At 39.2% G+C, this 21,600-nt stretch overlaps 2 protein-coding genes across 8 annotated transcripts in view; one reads left to right on the forward strand and one right to left on the reverse strand.

Moving 5' to 3' along the window:
• Positions 1–1,473: 1,473 nt before the first annotated feature.
• Positions 1,474–9,258, reverse strand: DDX5 (DEAD-box helicase 5). Of its 4 annotated transcripts, none has more exons than XM_021000771.2 (14): positions 9,169–9,258; positions 8,468–8,636; positions 7,043–7,208; positions 6,546–6,642; positions 6,331–6,464; positions 6,079–6,144; positions 5,615–5,756; positions 5,353–5,513; positions 5,079–5,251; positions 4,788–4,898; positions 4,140–4,201; positions 3,985–4,044; positions 2,501–2,725; positions 1,474–2,182 (listed from the first exon to the last, which is right to left on the reverse strand). In XM_021000771.2, exons 2-14 carry the CDS (start codon positions 8,509–8,511, stop codon positions 1,779–1,781), a joined length of 1,845 nt encoding a protein of 614 aa, XP_020856430.1. In that variant the 5' UTR covers positions 8,512–8,636; positions 9,169–9,258; the 3' UTR covers positions 1,474–1,778. The 4 variants fall into 4 exon arrangements, with proteins under 4 accessions (XP_020856430.1, XP_020856427.1, XP_020856429.1 ...); XM_021000768.2 differs by having other exon boundaries at positions 9,165–9,254; XM_021000770.2 differs by lacking the exon at positions 9,169–9,258 and adding an exon at positions 8,960–9,077.
• A 169-nt stretch (positions 9,259–9,427) lies between these two features.
• The window catches only part of CEP95 (centrosomal protein 95), a 35,772-nt gene continuing 23,599 nt past the window's right edge, over positions 9,428–21,600 (forward strand). For all 4 annotated transcript variants that reach the window (XM_021000762.1, XM_021000765.1, XM_021000763.1 and 1 more), the window contains exons 1-6: positions 9,428–9,589; positions 11,448–11,576; positions 12,415–12,522; positions 15,531–15,641; positions 20,390–20,498; positions 21,086–21,201. In XM_021000762.1, the coding sequence (XP_020856421.1) occupies positions 9,568–9,589; positions 11,448–11,576; positions 12,415–12,522; positions 15,531–15,641; positions 20,390–20,498; positions 21,086–21,201 (595 nt within the window). In that variant the 5' untranslated portion in view covers positions 9,428–9,567. The remainder of the gene's footprint in view (positions 9,590–11,447; positions 11,577–12,414; positions 12,523–15,530; positions 15,642–20,389; positions 20,499–21,085; positions 21,202–21,600) is intronic.

The following is a 21,600-nucleotide window of genomic DNA, read 5'->3' on the forward strand; positions in this document are numbered from 1 at the left end:
TAAAAAAAAAAAAGCTCATTTTCAAGGACTTTCCCCCATCAAAATATTTAGGTCTCTACCTCTTAGGCACATGTAGAATTATACAGACCCACCACCCATGTATATTCATAAAAGACACTTGTAACCAGAGGACTCAACCTTAAAAAAGGTCTCATAAAAATACAAAATTGTCTCTGGAGGAAATAAATGCATTTATTCCTTTATATTTAAGCACTTCACAAGTAGAAAGCACAAAGTTTCATTAGTCTGTGGGAAGTAACAGGTTAAATATTTGATAGAAATGTTGTATGAGTTAAGAGGTAGCTCTGAAACAATGGGAAACTAGAAAGTTAAAAGTAATTGGTAATAAAAACCTTATTCAAGTTACTGATGGATTTCTTCAGCTTACAATATAAACAAACCTCTATTGAATTTAGGCCGAGATAGAAAATAGTGTCCTGTTCCAGGAAATACAGAAATTTATAACTTAATCTGCACCCTAACATTTTACTACACCATCCAAGCCTAATATTAGGTTTCCAACTACACTCCTGATTGAGTCTTTCAAAGGGAAATTTCCATTTGCCTCAAGGTTTCATGCAAGAAACTTATTTCTTGACTTCAACCCTCAAATTGGCAATTAATACATTCCAGAATGTCAATGATTCACTGATAACTGCTACTCTGGTTGGTTCTGTACCTCAAATATACCTAGCATTAAAAAAAATTATAAACCAAAAAATACTGATCCTCTATGGTGAGACTACTGGAAATAAAAATGCAGCCCTTCGATGGGAATTCTGCTTGTTAAAAAGTGACAATAAAAAGCCAAATTTACCCTTTTTGAAAAAAAGAATATGGTTCTTGACAACCATTTTACAAGGTTAGGCCCAGTGAAATTTACATTTAGCTAAAGGTGACACTTAGGCCAAACATTTAGTCCAAAGAACAAGTACTTCTTGTTCCAAAAAGCACATTATTTGTAATTTTTATTTTACATGCTACAAGGCATCACATGCATTAGCACAAGAAAAATAATTTTAACCCTAGTCTCACTTTTGCATCAAAGATTTGGGATTTAGCTGTGTGAGCTTAGAATTTGCTTCATCTTGGAGGGGAGGGGAATGGGAGCAATGCTACCAATAATAGATATCGAGTTTTGTGAGGAAAGTGCTTCTGTAAACTTGAAAGCACTATATATAAACATCCGTTATTTCACCTAACAATGAAGCTTTCTCCACTACTCATTTCATTTCTTTCAAAATTATTGAGCCTTACTGGAAGGGGGGGGGGGGAGGAAGAATAAAGGTTAAGAGGATAGGGATGATTGTAAACCTGATGTATGCATAATTAATCCCAACAACCAATACCTTAGGTTGAAATGCAAGACCAGTTTAGGCTTTTTACTAGCATTTGATACAGAAAAGCATCTATGACATTTTCCAATTTAACTTAAGTTGTACAACTGTAAAGTAAACAATTTCCATTTCAAAATCAGTCTTCAAATATCTTTATTGGAAGGCCATGCATTGCCTTCATTTACTGTATTTCAAATCACTGTACATTTACTTTAGTGAAAACACTGCCTGCATTTTCTAGTACAAAAAAAAACCTAAAAATTGTTTCAGGAATGTAGAGAAATATCCAACTTAAATAGCGAAAAAGTGCACCATAATTACTGCTGCACTGCAGTCATTTCTGCATCTCCCATGTTTCTTAAATAACTATCTTGTCTGGTAACACACAATATAAAGAGCAATTATGAAAAAACTGAGACATTTACATATACTTCTAAAGTCTTATTGAGAATATCCTGTTGGCATTGGATAACCTATCATAGGTGCAGCTGCAGTAGCAGGATATGCATATGCCTGTTGGTTCATGCCATTGTGCATATTTGGGACATTATTTCCATATTGCTGTGTACTGTCATAACCATTCTGGTAAGTCCCTGTTGGATTACCAGTCCTAAAACTAGTCTGTATACCAGCAGACACAAAATTACTTCCAAAGCTCCCATTGGTGTAACTTGCAGCACTGTAGACACCATTCTGAGTTTTTGCCCCAAAATCTCTCTTAAGCAGACTAGAATAACCTCTGTCATAATTTTCCCTGTCCCTAAAGGTATTAAATCCACCCCTTTTGCCCGCAGAGTATCTGTCACGGCGATCATCCTTCATGCCTCCTCTACCCCTGGAACGACCTGTGGCAGAAGGAGGAAGAAAAGAGAACTTATCAAAATCAGAGTCTTTTGGAGCTTGATGTTGCAAATCAATGCTAAGCAGACAGCAAGCCGGGAAATTCAGTTGATCTCCACTCTTTACCATACTGACAATCAAAAATCATATTTCAGACTTATGTAATCAATACCCTCTCCCATCCCACCCCACCCCCACCCCCATCCCCATCTGTCACTAATTCCTCAAAATCAGAAGCATTTATTACTTACAGGCAAATGACACGTGACAATCTTTTGTTTCTACTTATAACAAATTATCATAATTCAGGAAAATGAACATACCTGAACCTCTGTCTTCAATTAACTGAAGCAATTTGGGATTGATTGCTTGATTAGCCTCCCGAAGCACAGAGATGAGGTCGCTTACTTGTTTTATGTTATTAGGCGTAAAGAAAGTATATGCTGTGCCTGTTTTGGTACTACGGGCAGTTCGTCCAATTCGGTGGATATAATCTTCTGAAGAGTTAGGGTAGTCATAATTGATGACAAATTTCACATCTTCCACATCTGTAAAGTGTTGCAGTGTGGCAAAAAAGCAACATAGGATGTTTTGCACACCACAACAGCCAGACCAAAAATAAAAAGTTAGACAATTGTATTCCCAAGAAGGTATGGGCTGAAAAGAATATTGTTAAAATGATTATCCACTTCTGTAGGAATACCAGTGAGGTAAAAAAAAAAATGCACACTCCATCTCTATTAAATCTTGCCACCCACCCAGTGATAACCTACCACAAGGAATGTGCATTCATATTCACTAGTTCATTCCCAACTCAGCAAGTCCCCTTACAGATCATCAAGTGACATCTGAATGCTTCTGCGCAGTAGGGCCACTAAAGTTCACAGCAACCTCTTCATGTGTTCATTTGAGGACCTTTAAGCAAAAATGTACATGGTCCTTCGTATTACACACTCATCAGAAGTTCAAAATTCAGGCCTCACTGCTTGTCTTGCCAAGACCTTACAACCGCAGCTGCAAGAAAAACATACCTGTCCCCCAAAAGCCATCAAGTTTTTATGCACTGTGTCTCGTCTAGGCAAGCGCTTCCAAGAAGCCAGGATTCACTTGAGAATGTGTCTCTCTCTCTGGCAGGTCTCGACATGACGACTACTGTGTAGGTGAGGGAGGAACTTTCAAAGCACTGCTTTCCTTTCCCACTGACTAAGTGTGAGAAGTTGTTCCTTCTCTAGATTCTCATGTGCCAGTACTCACCAATTTGTACAAGGCTTAGTACCTTTTAAAGCTGCTCTCTCCTTTTCAAAGGAACAAAAATTTCATTGAACATTGAAGTTTGGAAATATTTCTTCAACATTTCAGCAAAGTCACTGAAACTCAAAGACCCACAGATCACAGTAAACAGTTTGTACAAAACAGCGCTGTACCATGGCAATCATGCAAAGCATGGGACAGAAGAAATACCACGGCAGAGTGAACTGTGAATAACTTCCATTTTTTCCCCCTGAGAGAACAGTTTATGGTGTAGTAGTTAAGGTGGTATGTTCTGCCTTTTGAAGATTACTGGCACACAATGCTTTCAGCTTTTCACCTCTCTATTCGACTGGAAGCAGCCAGCCGATCACTAGTCCTCCATCCCCCTCGAGTCCTCCGATTGTCATGCCTAGGCCTTGCCACAAAGACTGCACCTTTATGTGAAAAAAAACTTAGAAAAATGCAGAGGTTAAAGAAAGCAATAAACTTTCTTTAAAAAAAAATGGTTGTTTTTTTTTGTTTCTGGAGAACCAAGCCATGAAGTGTTTCTACTAACCTAGCCCTCTAGATGCAACATCTGTGGCAATCAGGATAGGAGCTTTTCCATGTTTGAATTCTGTCAAGAGAATGGAACAAATCTGAGTCACTGAACAAAACTGGCAACAGGTTTTTAAAAGTTTTTAAAAGCCATAAGAGCTTATTTATACATACCATTTAGAACCCAGTCTCGCTCCTGTTGACTCTTGTCACCATGAATACCCATTGCAGGCCACCTAATTTAAAAATAAAAGCAGGATACAGATGAATTCAGTCCTATAATCAAATTGGTTAACACTCTGCTCAAGCTTTATGAATTGTATACAGCATATGGAGTAGTCATGAGCAGGAAGGAAATCTTAGCTATTAACAGACTTGGCTGGCAATAGACTATAACTTCTAGTATTTGATTTCAATATTAAATTTTTTAAGTCCTTGCTTTTAATGCACCTTCTTCGATTTACTTATAAAGGAACTAAGGTCTACAGGAATTACCCAGGTAACAAGGGACAAAAATAAGACTTAAAAATACAAAATGTACTATCCCTAAAGTGCTTCAAATAAATCACGTTGATTAATTACTGAGAGTTATTTCCATTTCAGTTCAATTTATCCCTTTTGTAATTGAAACACTTTGGTTTAGTTTATTTTTAGTTTTTTGTCAAAGTAAGGACACTTATGTTATCATAAATCAAATTTCCAAACCCTCTAAAACGATACCTCCCCTACCACCTCTGTCTTCCCTGCTCTGCAACATTAACACACAAACACGGTTATTGGCACAGTAGGAAAAAAAGCTACTATCATGTTTTCAACACATACCCATCTCTCCTCATTTTTCTGGTAAGTTCATCACATCTTCTTTTGGTTTCCACAAAAACAATAGTTTTATTTTCCTTTTCGCTCATGATCTCCTCCATCAATCGAATAAGTCTAGAGGAAAAAAAAAAGTTGTATGGAAACAATTTTAAATTTTAGCAGGTAAATCAGCTTGAGGGCTATTCGAACTCTGCACAAAAAAAAAATTTGAATGAGTTATACTTTTAAAGACCCAGGTTTTTTTCCACCCAGTTAGTCTGGTTCAAAAAAGCACCAAGCTTTATGAAAACTTACTTCTCATCCTTTTCTACATCATGACACACATCCACAATCTGAAGAATATTGTGATTTGCACTCAGTTCCAGAGCACCAATGTTGATGTGAATGTAATCTTTCAAAAAGTCTTCTGCAAGCTGCCTCACTTCTTTTGGCCAAGTTGCACTCCACATTAGGGTTTGTCTGTCAGGCTAAAAAGAGACATATGAGTTTGTCTATCAGGCGTCTAAAAGAACTTACCCACAATTTTGAGTGTAGTTTATGTTTAAACAACAAAACTTAAGCAACTTACTCTTATCTGATCAACAATCTTCCTGATCTGAGGCTCGAAGCCCATATCAAGCATTCTGTCTGCTTCATCAAGCACAAGGTAAGTTGTTCTTCTCAGATTAGTTTTCCCACACTCTAAAAAGTCTATCAGTCTTCCAGGTGTTGCAATGCAAATTTCTACACCTGATCAAAATAATGGGGAGAGAGCAGGAAGAGTAAGAATTTAGGTACCAACACAATTCACATCAAAACCTTTTGTGGTAGAGAAAAGGGCTGCTACAAACCTCTTTCCAAGTCCCGTATCTGTGGTCCCTTTGGAGCACCACCATAGATGCAAGTGGACTTTAGACGACATGCTCTACTGTACTCGGCAGCTACTTGTTGTACCTGTTGGGCCAGTTCACGAGTTGGCGCCAGCACCAAACACTAAGAAGGAAAAACAGCTGTTAGCACATAGAGCCTGACACTAATCTAGAATTAACAATTTATCAACGTCATGAGAAAATTTTCAGCATGTCAGAAGGTAATCAGCAAGAAAATTTAGCTGTAATTTGCTACCACTAGAAGCATCCAAAACTTGTTCCATAAAAGATGAATCTTGATTAAATATTCCACCCATCATCTAAAAACACCTGGATTATTTTAGTTTTGTGAAAATTAAAAGACCACGCAATTTAAACCACATAACATTTAAAATCTGCATTATTTACATAATCCTATAGAGAAATAACCGTTAAGTGTAACTTACAATAGGCCCATCACCTCTCTCTAGGAATGGCTGATGATTTATGTGGACAATGGCAGGCAGCAAATACTAATTAGGGAAGAAGAAAAAGCTGCATTACAGTCTAAACAAAATCAATTTAAATTTAATTATGCTTCTAACTTGAATAACACAGTATCTTTCCTAAAAACCCAAACATTAAGAATATTGCACAGTATACAAACTTTGAAATTTATAAATGTTTTTGTATAGCATTCAAAAATCTCTCAGACTTACAGACAGTGTTTTCCCTGATCCAGTCTGTGCTACTCCAACCATATCCAACCCACTTAGAGCAACAGGCCAACCTTGGGCTTGGATAGCAGTAGGTTCAGTGAAGTTCTGCCTTGCAATCACATCCATGACATTTGCTGTAATTAAAATAACACTAGGTTAGGGAAATTAATAGGCACAATGTGATTTCAGGAACTGTGACCCAAATGAATACTTACCAGGAAAATTTGCTTCGTAAAAATTTAGAATTGGTTTTGGGCAGTTGTGACCTCGTACTGTAATTTCTTTGCTTCTTCGATAAGTATCAACCTCTTGCTGCAATGTAAAATTCAGTCATATAAAAAAATGTGACCAAAAATTATTTCCTATTAACTCTTACATCTGGCAAATTCCTCAAACTGAGAACTTTACTATAAACTAATTTTTTAAAAAACAAATGATGCCCCTCCCTCCCCAAATAACTGCATTTCGTTCCCTTCTGATAGAAACATACTTATTCCATAAACCAACCAAAAGCTTGATTACATCCAGTAACAGTTTTCATGAACATGTAATGAGTAAACAACTTTCAAGTCTGCTACTTAAGGGGGGGGAAAAAATCTCATGTTGCTGTTATCTATACCACCAGTGCTTTACCACAGTATAACATCAATACTGTGCTCTTACAGAAATGATTCTAACTCCAAGAAAGGGTCAAAACATTTAAATTACTTACTGCTGTGCGCCTAGCCAAATCAGGATGTTCCTGATAAAAATTCTTCTCAAATTTGGGCAGTTCCTCGAGATTCCATTTCTTTTTAATGAGTTTCTCCCCAGGGTTTCCAAACTTCTTTCCGGATAGAGGTCCTCCCCTACTTCCTCCAAACCTAGGGGCCCCAAACCTAGAAGAAAAGATTCATACTCTAGGCCTCAAAAACATAATCATTTAATTTACAGCACAAAAGGATAAGATTCAGTAAATATTCACTTACACTACTGTATTCCTAAAGTCAAGGACTAGAATGCCTTTTTTCTTCACCTTGCAGCACTATTCCTATGCCAGCCAGCCCTACCCTTAGTTTTCACTAATAGAAATTTCAATTTTACTATTTTCCCCGTGAGCACATCGAATTGATAACATCACTTGTTTCCAGGTGTCCCAGTCAGTAAAACTATAATCTGGCTGGTAAGAACTACTGGACTAGTCGGGACGGATTCTGACAAAATCCCTAGTCACAGAATAGCCAAGGGGTGGTAGCAATTATCTTTTCCGTGAGTGAAAGCAATAACTAGAAGGGTGGGGAGAAGACCCAGACTTCAAAAGGGGAGATAAAAGATAAACAATTCGAATTATTTACAAAAGGTTTTCCTTAAAGCCAAACATTTCCAGGCCGAAGGCAGATAACAGAACGGCCCCGAGCTCTGACAGCTCGCTACAAAACAAGGGGAGGTCCCCCCCGGGAGCCTCATTATGCACCCCGGTGGGTGGGCTCAAGATGAAGGTAACCGCGGTTACATAAGGCCGAGGAAGGAGGGAGGGGCCGCGCCGGGTACCAGGGGAGGAGTCGCGGCCCCGGGCGGAGTCCGCCGGGCCGCGTTCCCGCTTGGGCGGCGCTTCCCCCTTTGTCTAGCATTTCACTCTGCGCCACATTTTCTCAAAGCTGCCATTTTGAGCTCCTCCGCCGGGTGGGGTAACAAAGGCGCCGCCGCCATGTCCGGGGCCGGCATTTTGTCTCGGCAGCTCCTCACATGGGGGGGACCGGCTGCCCCCCGCCCTCCGGCCCCCGCTCGGCCGCCCGAACGACTTCAGATCCTCCCGAACTGGAGGAATCAAGAGACCTTTCTGGGGCTCCCCATATGCCGCAGACCATCTGCCGCCAGGCCCTGCCGGGTCTGAGGCGCCGCGCTCCCCCCCCTTGACGTCGCGCTCCCCTTGTCTCCCCGCCTCGGGCCTGTTACCCCTAAATCACGACCCAGACATGAAAATAAATGGTATCAAAATAAACCCTTACATCCCTTCAAAGTAGACGAAAAGGGCCCCAAGACGCGGACCGATGGTGCCGAAGGCCTCCTGTCGCCGACAGAGCCCCTGACCACTTCCTCCGGACCCCACCCCCACCCCACCCCTTCCAAGCCGCGACTGACAAACGTCCCTACTCACCCTCGATCCCGGCCGCGGTCTCTGTCACTCGAGTATCCAGACATGGCGTCAATGGTTGCGGTTGGTGGGAAACAACCGAGGAGAAGCGGGAAATCGCAGGGGAGGGGGGAAAGGCGGCTTCGGCGGTGGCGAGGCCGTGCGGGGGCGGTGGCTGAGACAGAGGCTGCAGCTAAAACAAGAGGAACCCAAGCCGGTGGAAATGAATGAGGAGCCAGAGGGCTCCCGGCAGCCGGTTTTATACCTGGACCGCCTCCTCCGCCGCAAAGCGCGATGGGAACCGCTCTATGACCTCATCGCCCCACCCCCTTCGGGGAGGAGGAGGGGGAAGACGCCAAGGTAACAACACCCGCGGGCGTTCTGAGCGCCGCCATGTTCTAGCCTCTGGTTGCCATCCTAGCACCCCTCCCCCACCTTAGCTCGTAATTAACTCTTAGCGCCCCACCCACAGACGTTTCCCTTTGCTTCGCTCCTTCTTTCAGAGAACGCCCTTACTTTCCACCAAATCAGGAATAATAAATCTCACTCTTCTGTTTTTCTACGATTAGGCAGGCTGTAAAGCATTAACGTCACTGCACCCCTGGCTACATGTCCCCGACTCTTAAGGGCCACAGTACGCTGTCAGAAGAGGAGGCGGAGGCTGCTCCTATCACGTGAGCGTAACCCCCCAACCCATAAGGCCGGCAACCGCACTATTTACCCACTCAGGCGGACGGACACGAAAAAGGTGGGGCTCTACGGCCGTTTCCGGTTAGCTCCCCAGGTTGACTGGTTATACCAGGTCGGCCACCAGGTCTGCCAAACCGACTGACCGGCCTGAGAAGCCCGAAGCGGGAACAATCCCGCGGGGAGTTGGAGTTGTAGCCCCTAAACCGCTGCCTGGCCGCGTGCTGCGACAGGAAGTGCGGCCAGATGGCCAATCAGCGACGAGAAGCCGTTTTAACGTCCCTCCATCGCCTCCCCCAGTTACCTTACGGTTTCTTCTCGCCTTCCCCTCCCCCCCCGCGCCCTGCGTCGTCCTCCCCCGCCACACTCCTTTCCCTCAACGGTCCCTCCAGGACATCGTTCCCCGCGAGCTCCGCCGCTGTACAGCTCTCGTGGACATGGAGGCCCGGGAGGAGGCTGGTGAGTCTCCCGGCTGAAGCCGACACCCACGGAGGGGGTGGGATGTGCACGCTGAGAATGCGCCGGGCCGCCGCCCCTCCCCTTCCCCCGCCGCTCGCTTGCCGGGCGGCTAGAGATGTATAAAGCGCTTTACAATCCTTAAAGCGCTTCGAACTCACGTCTCTCACATAGAGCTCCAGAAGTCGTTCCGGGGGACCCAAGGCTCCCTCGGCGGAGTGTTCCGTGGATGGCTTTCTGTGATGTCTCCGTTTCCCCTTTCCCTAACGAAGCGACTAGCCAGCCCGAGAGGGAGGGAACCTGGGGGGTCTAGGTCTGGGGAGCACTCGACGGGCTCCTTAGGGCTGGCGAGGAGGGATGAGATGTTGCATATCCAGCCCATAACCTTTCTCCAGGTTTGGTTTTTGCCTTGCAGAAAAGATCTGAGCACAACTACTGTTCTCACACTTGGGCTGTTAGTAGCGCATTTGTTTCTTTTGAGAAGGTGGATTTGTGCTGAATACAGGACGTGCTTTTTAATTGAAGGAACCTAAGCAAAACAGATTTTCCAATCCGAAAGCTGGTTGTGAAAACCCCATCAAGTTAGATCCCTGGTCTGTCTTTTCTTAATTCTTGTTATCCACGTTATAGCTTGAGTTTGGCAGTATTGGAGCTGCCAACTTAATATATCCTTTTTTCTTGTAAAGCTTTACCTAATGTGTTTATGGTGTGAAATGGTCGTGTTGAGGTTTGTCAGGTTAAGTCAGCAAGCATTTATTTAGAGCCTTCTATGTGCCTGGAACTACCCCCCTAAAGCTCTGGGGTTACGAAGAAAGGCAAACACAGCCCCTGCCCTGAAGCAGCTAACAATCTCATGGGAAAGACCGTTTGCAGAGAACCCTGTACAAAGAAGATATAGACAGGATAAACTAGATAAAATTCAGCAAAAAGAAAAAGCAATCAATGTCTGTCCCTCAGAATGACCAGCTTTGTGCATCGGTTGAGTTGTTGCTGTCCAGGTGCAGCTATAGCTACTTTGTGCTCAGCAGTCCATTGTGCTGATAATGTCCTTAGATTGTGGTAGCTTTAGGAAGCTTGACAGTGGGAAGTGAGTACTGCTTGTTATGTCTCTAATGGCAGAAGAATGATAGAGAATTGTTTTCCTATGATAGTTATAAATTTTGCCAGAATCAGATAAACATTAAGTACCTCCTGTAAGCTGAACTCTGGGGGAACAAGGACAAGAATGAAATAACCCCTCCCTTCAAGTAGGTTATGGAGAGAAACAACATGTACATAACTATGTACAAAATAAATACAAGGTAATTTTTTGACTCCAGGACACCAGCAGCTTCTTGGGAACAGGAAGAACCTTCATGTAGAAGGTGGTGTTTGTGGAGAAACTAGTAGAATAGTATCTTATGTTCCTATTAGAAGGATGAAAACTATTTTGACATTCACAATCTCATCATCTTTTAAGTTCCTGGTGTTCCATTATTTTTACATCATAAGCTACAGTTTAAAGTTGTAATGAAGTAACATTTGGGCTCCCATTCACAATCTTAAAAAGGTAATACTGATTACTTTTTTATTGTTATTTCTATTCTGTTAGTAAAAGCAGTATCACAGAAGTGGATAAATTTATGGTTTACTTTAAATACTAATAAAAACTAAGGCTAAGTTTTTTAGGAATTTATAGTCAGATCTGTTATTTACGGAATAACATTTAGAGTATGAGTTTCCCCTATACTTATCCATATTTTTAATTTAAAGACAGCTTTTTGTTTGATTCTTTATCTACTTAAGTAAACAGTGCCTGATTTTTTTGAATTTACTTTTTCCTAGTTCTATAACATTTTTTTACATCTTTTTTTTTTCCCAGAGTGGGTAGCAGTTGCCAACAACCTTCTTTTGAAATGTCACATTTGCCTAAGGATACAGTCTCTTTCAGAGTGTGATGCAGATGTGTTTATTACTCTTTATCATTCTATCTTGGGAGAAGAAGTACCAGGTAAGAATACTGAGACATGAGGACAGTTTCTTTTCTATATTTTGTTCCCTGGGGTTTTCACTGCAGTTTAGTCTTTTTGCAACTACAAAAGAGAGTGCTACCTCCTATTTGAACTTGGTGTAATGCCCTGGTAACAAACAGGGCTTTTCCAATTCTAAAGCCATGTATGATCCTATGACGTTCACATAACAAGAAGACAGGACTCTTTGGAAAAGACCCTGATTTTAAGAAAGATTGAAGGCAAAAGGAAAAGGGTAGGGTAGAAGATGAAATGGATAGATAATGTCTTGTAACAATGATCATGAACAGACTTCAAGAGATAGTGGAGGATAGAAGGGCCTGGCATGCTGTGTCCATGGGGTCACAAAGAGTTGGACAACAATTATGTTCTAAATAATTTTGCATGGATTTAATAACTCTGCTTAATTTTAGCTCGGCTGAATAGATACATTTAAAATGGCACTGAGGTTGTATAAGATACAATCAGCATTTAAAAGTTTGAATTTGATTTGAGTTTAGGAGAAAAAAAGTGTATTTACTAAGGGAACTGGATTTTTTTTCCCCTTTGAAGTCTAATTGTCTTTCAGAATTTAAGTTCTTTATGTCAGTATCAGTGTGTTTTTTCTAGTGTTTCCTCAGTCATCTTTAACATAATTTACTGCCTGTATACAATGGGTTATCATTGATTAAAGATTCTATGGTCCTCTTCCTCTCCTCCATTTCTACTGCCACACCCCTAGACCAGGCTCCCTGGTCACCCCAAACCTGGATTAGTCAACATTTTCAGAATTTGGTATTTTGTAGTTATAAAACAATGTTATTCCCCCTTCCTTCACAGACCTCATAACTGTCCCTAAAAACCAAGAAGATCATACACACAATGTACAAGCAGTTATTGATTCACTGGCTTTGGATTACTTGCAGGTCAGCTTGTCCCACATAACAGGTTAGTAACATGAACCATCTCAAACTGAATTCAAATAATTATATTTTTCCTGAGGAAATTATTTTGTTTCTTTAGGCCCTAGACATTTAATTAGCAGATAAAAATTTCTTAAATGCTAAAGAGGAAAGAACAGTGGATTTATAGTCAAAAGATCTATATAATAAATGCCTCCTTGTAATTAATAGCCTAGAAGTAGAGTCAACAAATATTTATAAATTTCCTGCTCTGTGCCAGGCAGTAAGATAGGTGCTTAGATGACATTCATGTAGTTGCAAAGTGTTTTACATACATTCTCATTTGATCCTCACAACAACCCTGTAATAATAATCTAAGTACTGTGACCATTATTATACAGATGAAGAAACTGAGACTTAGAGAGCAGAAGTGACTATTTGCCAATGATCATAAACAGTAAAACATGACGGAGTTGAATTTGAACCTATTTATCTTCTGACTTCATAGTTAATATTTTTACCATACACTGTCTCAGGCAATTGTCTTTCAGCCACAGTTTTCTCATTAAGTCACTTAACTTCTCTGGGCTGGTTTCCTTATTGATAAAAATGAGAGGATGGGAGTAGTAAATTAATTTGTTCATTTATTTTCTTTCATTTTGTTCGTATTCAAATATTAAGCATCTGGTGCTTTTTGCCCTTTGTTAGGAATCAGAGAGGAGTAAGTTGAAAAGACACTTCCTTCCGGAAGTTGGATCTTACAGATTTGCAGGGAGATATGACACTAAGGCAGATAACTGTAATGTGTATTACTATATAAATGCATTTAGAAAGTGCAAAACAAAGGTTATATAAGAGTCAAAGGGTAATGGTTTAGAGGAAGGAAGTAGGAACGCTTATAGAAGTGGCATTCAGTTATAGAAATTCATCTAGAGAAGAGGGAAAGAGGGAATTCTAGGCTTAGGAGATAGTGTGAACCAAGCCAAGAAGATAGGAAAGTTCACAGTGTGTCCAGGAGCAGAAAGTAGGACTAATCCTCCTGGTTTTCCAACAGTGGGAAGTTATATGAGATAAGCCTAGAAAGGTAGATGGAGAACCATGAATGCCAGAGGGGAGGTCAAACTGTAGAATATGTTAGTATGACATAGTTTTAATGTCACAGTTCTGTTACGTACTGTTAGGACTGACATCTACATCTTTCAGATGAGAAAATTGGGGCCAGAAGTTGAAGGGAACTCAATTTGGTGTGGAATTACAGTTCACAGTATGGTATGCTGAGTAGCTAAACTGTTCTCCACACCCTAGAAACCTATAGAGACTCCCTATAGATATTTATAATTGTGTACCCAGATAGGAAATGAAAAACATATGATATCTTTTTTATTGAGCGTTCAGCTTTTTTACTACTCATTTTTTAAAACTTTGGTCCTACGAGTTTTTCTAAGCATCAACTTTTTGTCCAGATGTGTATATAATAACCATTATCTGATGTTCTTTAAAGCAAAAAGTCTTCTCTATGACCCCATATGATTGGTACTAGATAGAGCTTTATTATTCATTTTAATTATGAGTACATAAATGAATTCTCTCAAAACCAAAACTTTCACCATTGCTTCTCTTCATGTTGTTTTGTACTACTGCCAGTACTAAGATAAGAAAGTGAAAAGGGTCTTTACAGATAGAGGATATATTTTTCATAGGCTCTTAAGTTCGTTTTGTGAACCGCATTGGCAAAACTGTTAAAGAGTCTGTGAGAACTAATTTCGATAGCTCTTAAAAGAGTCCACCTCCTTCAGTTTCCTTGCATGTTTCTGCCCATCTAATTAGCAAAAAGTATGGACTATTAAACATGCACGAAGAAGAAGTAAGCATATGAAATCTTATCTTTCATATCCAAATAATATTTGTATGGTAAATATTGACCTAGTGTTTTACATACATTAATTCATGTGATCCATACCACATCCCTGTAAGATAGGTACTACAGGTATTGTTATCCCCATTTTACAGATGAGGAATCTAAGTTCAGAGAGGTTAAGCGATTTTTTCCATTGTCACACAGTTAGTAAGTGTCAGAAGCGGGACTTGAACCCAGGTCTTCTTTATTCCAAGTGCAACAGTCGATCAACTACGCCAGGCTCTAGCCCAACAAATTTCTCCTGAACAAAGTAGCATCTGCGTGCAGGTAGGGACCTATAAATTCAAGTAGTTTGTCTTCCTCTAATAAAAACTCGCTTAAATGCTTTTTTTTCTTATTAAAAATATGACTAGAGGATGTGCCATTACAGCCTGTTTTCTTAAATATAAAAGGAATGGTGGCTAAACAAATGTACATAAATGTAATAGAAAAAGGATGAGTATGAAAACCAAAGCATGAGAAAACTTATGAACTAATGCCAAATGAAGTAAGCAGAATCAGAAAAGCTATATACATAGTGATTACAACTGTGTAAATGAAAAAAAAAACCAGCAAAATAATTTGAAAATGAATTCTGAGAAATTATAATGACCATGCTTGGACCAAAGAAGAAATATGAATGCACTTCCCTTTTTTTTGCTAAGGCAGGGGATTGAGGGTATGAAACACTGTATTATAATGTCAGAATTGGTTGATATGCTAGCTTTACTGAACTGGTTTTTTTTTTCCTCTTTATTCTTTGTTACAAGGGATAACTCTCTGAGGGGGAAGTGGGAGTAGTATATTGAGATATAAAGTTGATTAAAAACAATTTTTAAGAGATAATGCTAATATTGTCAATCAGCAAGCATTTATATAGCACTTACTATTTGCCGGTTGCTGATAAGCACTGGGAATACAGAGAAAGGCAGAAAACCATCCCTGTTCTTAAGGAGCTAAATGATTTCATGATAGAGCATTTAAAGGTTGTGTTGGTTTTTTTTCCCCCTACATAAAAACATTCCAGTACCCAGGTTTCTACTAGACTAGTTTAGGATCCCCTATCCTTGAGTCTTTTGATGCAAGTGTGTCCATTTCAAGAATGTATGTATTTTACATTACTCAAGATATTTTAAAATATTCTATTTTTTATTTAGGAGAAAATATTGTAAGAGGAAATAAGGAGTCTATTAAAAATCTCTTAGAAATATTTGATGGATTGCTGGAGTACCTTACAGAATATAGTGAAGCATCCTCTCAGGAAAAAGGTGAGTTTTTAAATTGAAAGTTTGGTTTTATTTTGAATTGAATGTCTGCTATGACTGTAAAATAAGAGATTTAGAGTGATTAATGTAACTGCCATAATGTTCTGTCTGTGATTTTCTAATTAGATGGTACTACTTTGAACTTGTCCTGAATACTTGGTTGGAACACCTCTAGCCTATCCTTATATTTGACATTTGAATACTGTTACCTTATAAAGTTTCTTAAATTACTTCTCAAAACTAACATATATAACTAAAATACATAACAGTTTCAGTAGTTCGACAGTTTCAATTATTTGTTGCTCAGGATCCCTTAGTATTTCAGCTTAAAGTTGTTCTAGAAAATTTGTTTTGAGTGAATTTCCTGTGGTTCTGCATTGCCTTTTCTGTCAGTAGCAAACATTGGTGCAATACTCTAATTCAAGGTGATGCCCAAAATGGACTTCCTGCTTCAAACACATTTACCAAGCCAGGTTTCAACAGTGGTCAGACCTCTAGGAAGTGAATCAGAATAGAACAAACCCCCATAAATCATCAGTATGTCTACATACTACCAACAAAGTCTATCAGGAAGAGATAGAAAAATTCCACAACATATAAAATGCTTAGGAGTGTACTTGTCAAGATACACAGAACTGTATGGATATAATTACAAAACACTTTTTTACAGAAATAAGAGATCCAAATAATTGGAGAAATACTAATTGTTTATGAGTAGGCTAAGCTAGAGCATTAAGTGGCATAGTATATAGAATGCTGGGTCTAAAGGCAGGAAGAATCACCCCTGAGTTCAAATCTGCCTTGAGACACTTACTACTTTGTGACCCTAGGCAAGTCACTTAACCCGGTTTATCTCAGTTCCTTATCTGTAAACCACTTCAGTATCTTTGCCAAGAAAATCTCTCAAATGTCCAGCAAAGAATTGGATTAGAACTGGGTTTGCTTATCTTTATGTAGACAACTCACCTGTGTGTCTGTCTCTGTCTCTCTGTCTCCATTTCTCTCTCTCTCTGTCTCTCTCTCTCTCTCTCTCTCTCTCTCTCTCTCTCTCTCTCTCTCTCTCTCTCTCCCTACATATATGTGTGTGTGAATTTATGTATGTATGTATCCAACCTCCAGTCTCTCCCCTGAGAATCAGATACACCAAACACATGTAAAATTAACATGTTCAAAATAGAACTCATTATCTCCACCCCCCACTCCCCCAAATCCTCTTCTAAGTTTCCCACCTAAAGAACTACCATTCTTCCAGTCTCCTGGTTTGTAAGATTGTCCTTTTCTTCTATTCCTCATTCTTCCTTACCCACATGTCCAGTCAGTTGCCAGATCTTTTCCTTTTTAACTCCACAACATCTTTCACATCTCTCCTTTTGTACAACCTTATTTCAGACCCTCACCACCACCCTTTACCTGGAAATTGCAGCAGCTTTCTGTTTGGCCTCTCTGCCTCAAGTTCCCCACTCCATCCCCCACAGGGCTGCCAGATCACTCACTGGAGTCAATAAGAAAGCTAATCTTTGATTTAATTAAAGTCACATGGAATTGGCAACTCTTACAGTCCTAATTGTATAAATCAACCTACTTCCTATAAAACTCCACAAATATGCATGTTATCAATGTGTATTAATCTCATGAATATATATTTAGATTCGCTTCTCTTTTTAGACCATAAGAATGCTTTGTATTCTTTCATGAATGTCTTTGGCTATTAAGGAGCCACTGATCCTATTTACTGGCAACCACTAACTTTGCTAATAAACTGATACTCCAGAACTTTTTTGTCTCAGGTTCTCTTTATCTTTTATTGTGACACTAGCATAGTAGGCTTCAATTCCCATAACACTTGTGACTGATGAGGCATGCTCACTGAGAGAGATCCTCTAGATGTTTCCCAGAGAACTGTGCATGAGCTTGTAGCATGGTTATGTCAATTGATGAAGACTCCAATTAGTAAGGATTTTGTTCTAAGTGGTTTAAGGAGGCAAGGAGCAAGTGGATTTAAGGACAGTAGCATAGACAGAGTAGAGGCAAGACAAACACATATTGGATAACCATGGTATTCATGAATCTGTGTAATGAACCTGAACCATAAGGACTCCACAGCTGAGGCAAGAGGTTTTGAGCAATCTCTAACATAACCTGAAGAACCCGCGGGAAGCCTCCAAGAGGCACTGGCACAGGACCTCATGTTCACCACTGGGACTTGTATATGCAAAATGACTGAGCTTTCACACTATGCTGAGTCAATCAAACAACATGCATTTTTAAAGCACCTGCTATGTTCCAGGCATTATAGCTAGGCATTGGAGATAAATACAAATGAAACAATACCTATTCTGAAGAAGTTTACATTCTAACAGGAAAATCAATATGTTAATAATCTAAGTGTAAACTAAACATTAAAAACAGATCCAATGAAAAAGAATTAAATGTAAGGCAGTTTAGGAGGGAAAGCACAAGCTACTGCAGGTGGGGGGGGAGGGAGTAAAAATCAGAAAAGACTTCCTGTAGAATGTACTTGAGCTATGTCTTGAAGGAGGAGAAGGATTCTATGAAGCAGAGGTGGGCAGGGAATGTATTCCAGGCATGGGGGCAGCTAATACAAAGACACAGAGACGTAAGAGTGTCATATATGAAGACTAGAGAAAAAAACCAGTTTGATGGGGTTGCAGTGCAGAAAGGGAAATAACATACATAAGTTTGAAGAGATAAGTTGGGGATAAGTTATATAGGCTTTAAAAACTAATCATCATTATTTCCTAGAGGCAATTTGGAGCCACTAGAGTTTTCTTAACAGGGGAATGACACAGTCAGATCTGCACTTAAGGGAAATTAATCTGGCAGCCCTGTGGGGGATGGAGTGGGGAACTTGAGGCAGAGAGGCCAAACAGAAAGCTGCTGCAATTTCCAGGTAAAGGGTGGTGGTGAGGGTCTGAAATAAGGTTGTACAAAAGGAGAGATGTGAAAGATGTTGTGGAGTTAAAAAGGAAAAGATCTGGCAACTGACTGGACATGTGGGTAAGGAAGAATGAGGAATAGAAGAAAAGGACAATCTTACAAACCAGGAGACTGGAAGAATGGTAGTTCTTTAGGTGGGAAACTTAGAAGAGGATTTGGGGGAGTGGGGGGTGGAGATAATGAGTTCTATTTTGAACATGTTAATTTTACATGTGTTTGGTGTATCTGATTCTCAGGGGAGAGACTGGAGGTTGGATACATACATACATAAATTCACACACACATATATGTAGGGAGAGAGAGAGAGAGAGAGAGAGAGAGAGAGAGACAGAGAGAGAGAGAAATGGAGACAGAGAGACAGAGACAGACACACAGGTGAGTTGTCTACATAAAGATAAGCAAACCCAGTTCTAATCCAATTCTTTGCTGGACATTTGAGAGATTTTCTTGGCAAAGATACTGAAGTGGTTTACAGATAAGGAACTGAGATAAACCGGGTTAAGTGACTTGCCTAGGGTCACAAAGTAGTAAGTGTCTCAAGGCAGATTTGAACTCAGGGGTGATTCTTCCTGCCTTTAGACCCAGCATTCTATATACTATGCCACTTAATGCTCTAGCTTAGCCTACTCATAAACAATTAGTATTTCTCCAATTATTTGGATCTCTTATTTCTGTAAAAAAGTGTTTTGTAATTATATCCATACAGTTCTGTGTATCTTGACAAGTACACTCCTAAGCATTTTATATGTTGTGGAATTTTTCTATCTCTTCCTGATAGACTTTGTTGGTAGTATGTAGACATACTGATGATTTATGGGGGTTTGTTCTATTCTGATTCACTTCCTAGAGGTCTGATATACTATGAAAGCGTCATGGAGTGTTTTGTAAATTTTCATCAATCTAAATGAGGAATTAACTCACAAAAAGGGGAACTTTAACTTACACAGAAAAGGAGAAGTCTTATAAAACAAGGGAGTTGGGCTTATAAGAGTGGGGAAGTTAAACTCTAACAACTTACTAATAAAAGGTAACTTAATTAAGTTTAATAATTCATAGCAGGCCTTGGCTAAAATAAAGTCTGATTATATTGATTGAACATAATTCCCAATTTGCATATCTCACAAGAGTATAAATTGGAGTTTTAACATTTCATGTGAAACTTTTTGAACTAAAAACTTAAAGAGGGAAAGAGTCACTTAGGTTCTTTTCCCTCAATTTTTGTAACATTCTACAGTACCAAATTATAAAAAAGCCGTTTTACTTTTCTTCCACATTTGGTAAGATGTCCTTTATTGATTGGCATCAGGTTAAATATGAAATAAAATAGAAACAGTATCCCTAAAGGAAAGCCTGAGAGTTAACTTAAAGAGGTAGAACAACAGAAGCTTCAGTCTTCCATTTTGTTACCTGACTTGTATTGTCCCCATCCTATGCCAGTGCCTTTTTGTGACAGGTGCCAGAGTAGTACCAGCATTGGCAGGCCCTGCCAAGCCTGGAAATGCTTCAGAGCTAGTCAAAGAAATGGATATATGTGTCTGATATTTATTATCTAGGAACAAGTCTAACAGATTTGGAGGGAGTCTCATCAGAGGGTTAGACACAGAACATTTTGTTTTCTGGCCATAACAATTCATTAAACTATGTATTAAGCCATGGGAGAAATTGTTATGTACATCTTTGGAGGGAATGTGTATAGGTGGTATGATAAATACTCTCATAATTTATATTTATCTTTCTATAGTGTAACAAATCTGATGATATTCATTTAGGGTTTTTTTTTAATGTTTAAATAGTTGAAACTGACCAAGTAACTAAAGAATCAATTCAAGGCATACTTTCAGAAGAATTGGAGGAAAAGATTAGAGAGACCAGACCAGTACAAGCAATGACATCATTTGGGAGGTAGGCTTTTTCTTTGTTGACTTAATAAAGCAAGTTTCACTTTTCCTTATACTTGGTACAGTTGTTTAACATAATATGCCAGAATGACAGTAATTAACTTAAACTGGATACGTTTGTTTACCATGCTTCAAAATTTTGTAAAATCTTTTATAAGTAATTTTAAATCTTTCCAAGGGAGGTTTTTGAACCCTGACTTATGTGTCAGTTTTCTTAAATACTGATTTTATGATATCTTCTAGTTCTCAAATACCTCACAGCTTCTCATGCTTTAAATACAGGGAGTTCTGATTTTTTGACATAGATGTTTTGGGGAACCATAACTTAAAGGCTATGACTGTAAAGTGCTGTTGCCTTTATTTGAAAATTGTTGGAAACTGTTGCACCAGAGAGTAAAGGTGACAAAGAAGTCTCTTTATTAAACAGACCAGAATGAGCAGAAGAGTGAAGTGCAAAATGGCAAAGATTTGGGGCCACTAATCCTATTATTGTCATACTTTATGAAGCTAAATGATATAGGAATCCTAACTTGGAAAACCTCTTGTGGTTTTGACAGGCATTTACTAAATGTGACTAAGAAACTTTTTCAGGTCTTCCCAATCTTCTGAGCTTTTTGTTCCATCTTGGGACATAGATGGATCAGAGTCCACTGGTGAATTGATTAGACTTGGAGATACAGCTCACACATTTTCTTTAAGGAAAGATGGTACGTAATTGAAACTTTAAATAATAATTACATTGTAAAACTACAGCCTAGTTATAAAGTAGTGAGAAATACTTTGTGATTTAAATTTAAAGACTAATTGACTTATTTATAGGAATGAAATTACAGTTGACTGTTTTTCATTAATCATAAACAAAATTGTTAACTAAAGTAATTTAGTACCTTTAAGACAGATTAAGAAGTGAAATGTGAGGTAGTGGAAAGAGAAATAGACCTAGGAAACCTGAATCTGAGGTTCTAGCATTTCTTTGTGATCTTAGGCAAGTCACTAGGATCAAAGAATTTATATAAAGTACTATGTAACCATAAAGCACTATTTAAATTAGTTATTTTTATTCTTAATAATCTGAATGGCATATCATTTCCCATCTCCCAAAATGG

Source organism: Phascolarctos cinereus, unplaced genomic scaffold, assembly GCF_003287225.1.
Source record: "Phascolarctos cinereus isolate Bilbo 61053 unplaced genomic scaffold, phaCin_HiC Scaffold_5;HRSCAF=322, whole genome shotgun sequence".
Taxonomy (NCBI): Eukaryota; Metazoa; Chordata; class Mammalia; order Diprotodontia; family Phascolarctidae; genus Phascolarctos; species Phascolarctos cinereus.

Coding starts and splice junctions, on each gene's coding strand:
- DDX5 (XM_021000771.2), bottom strand. CDS start 8,511: ATGTCTGGATACTCGAGTGACAGAGACCGCGGCCGGGATCGAGG. Junction 5,514..5,614: donor GATACGGGACTTGGAAAGAG/GTTTGTAGCAGC, acceptor TATTTTGATCAG/GTGTAGAAATTTGCATTGCA. Junction 2,183..2,500: donor AATTGAAGACAGAGGTTCAG/GTATGTTCATTT, acceptor CTTCTGCCACAG/GTCGTTCCAGGGGTAGAGGA.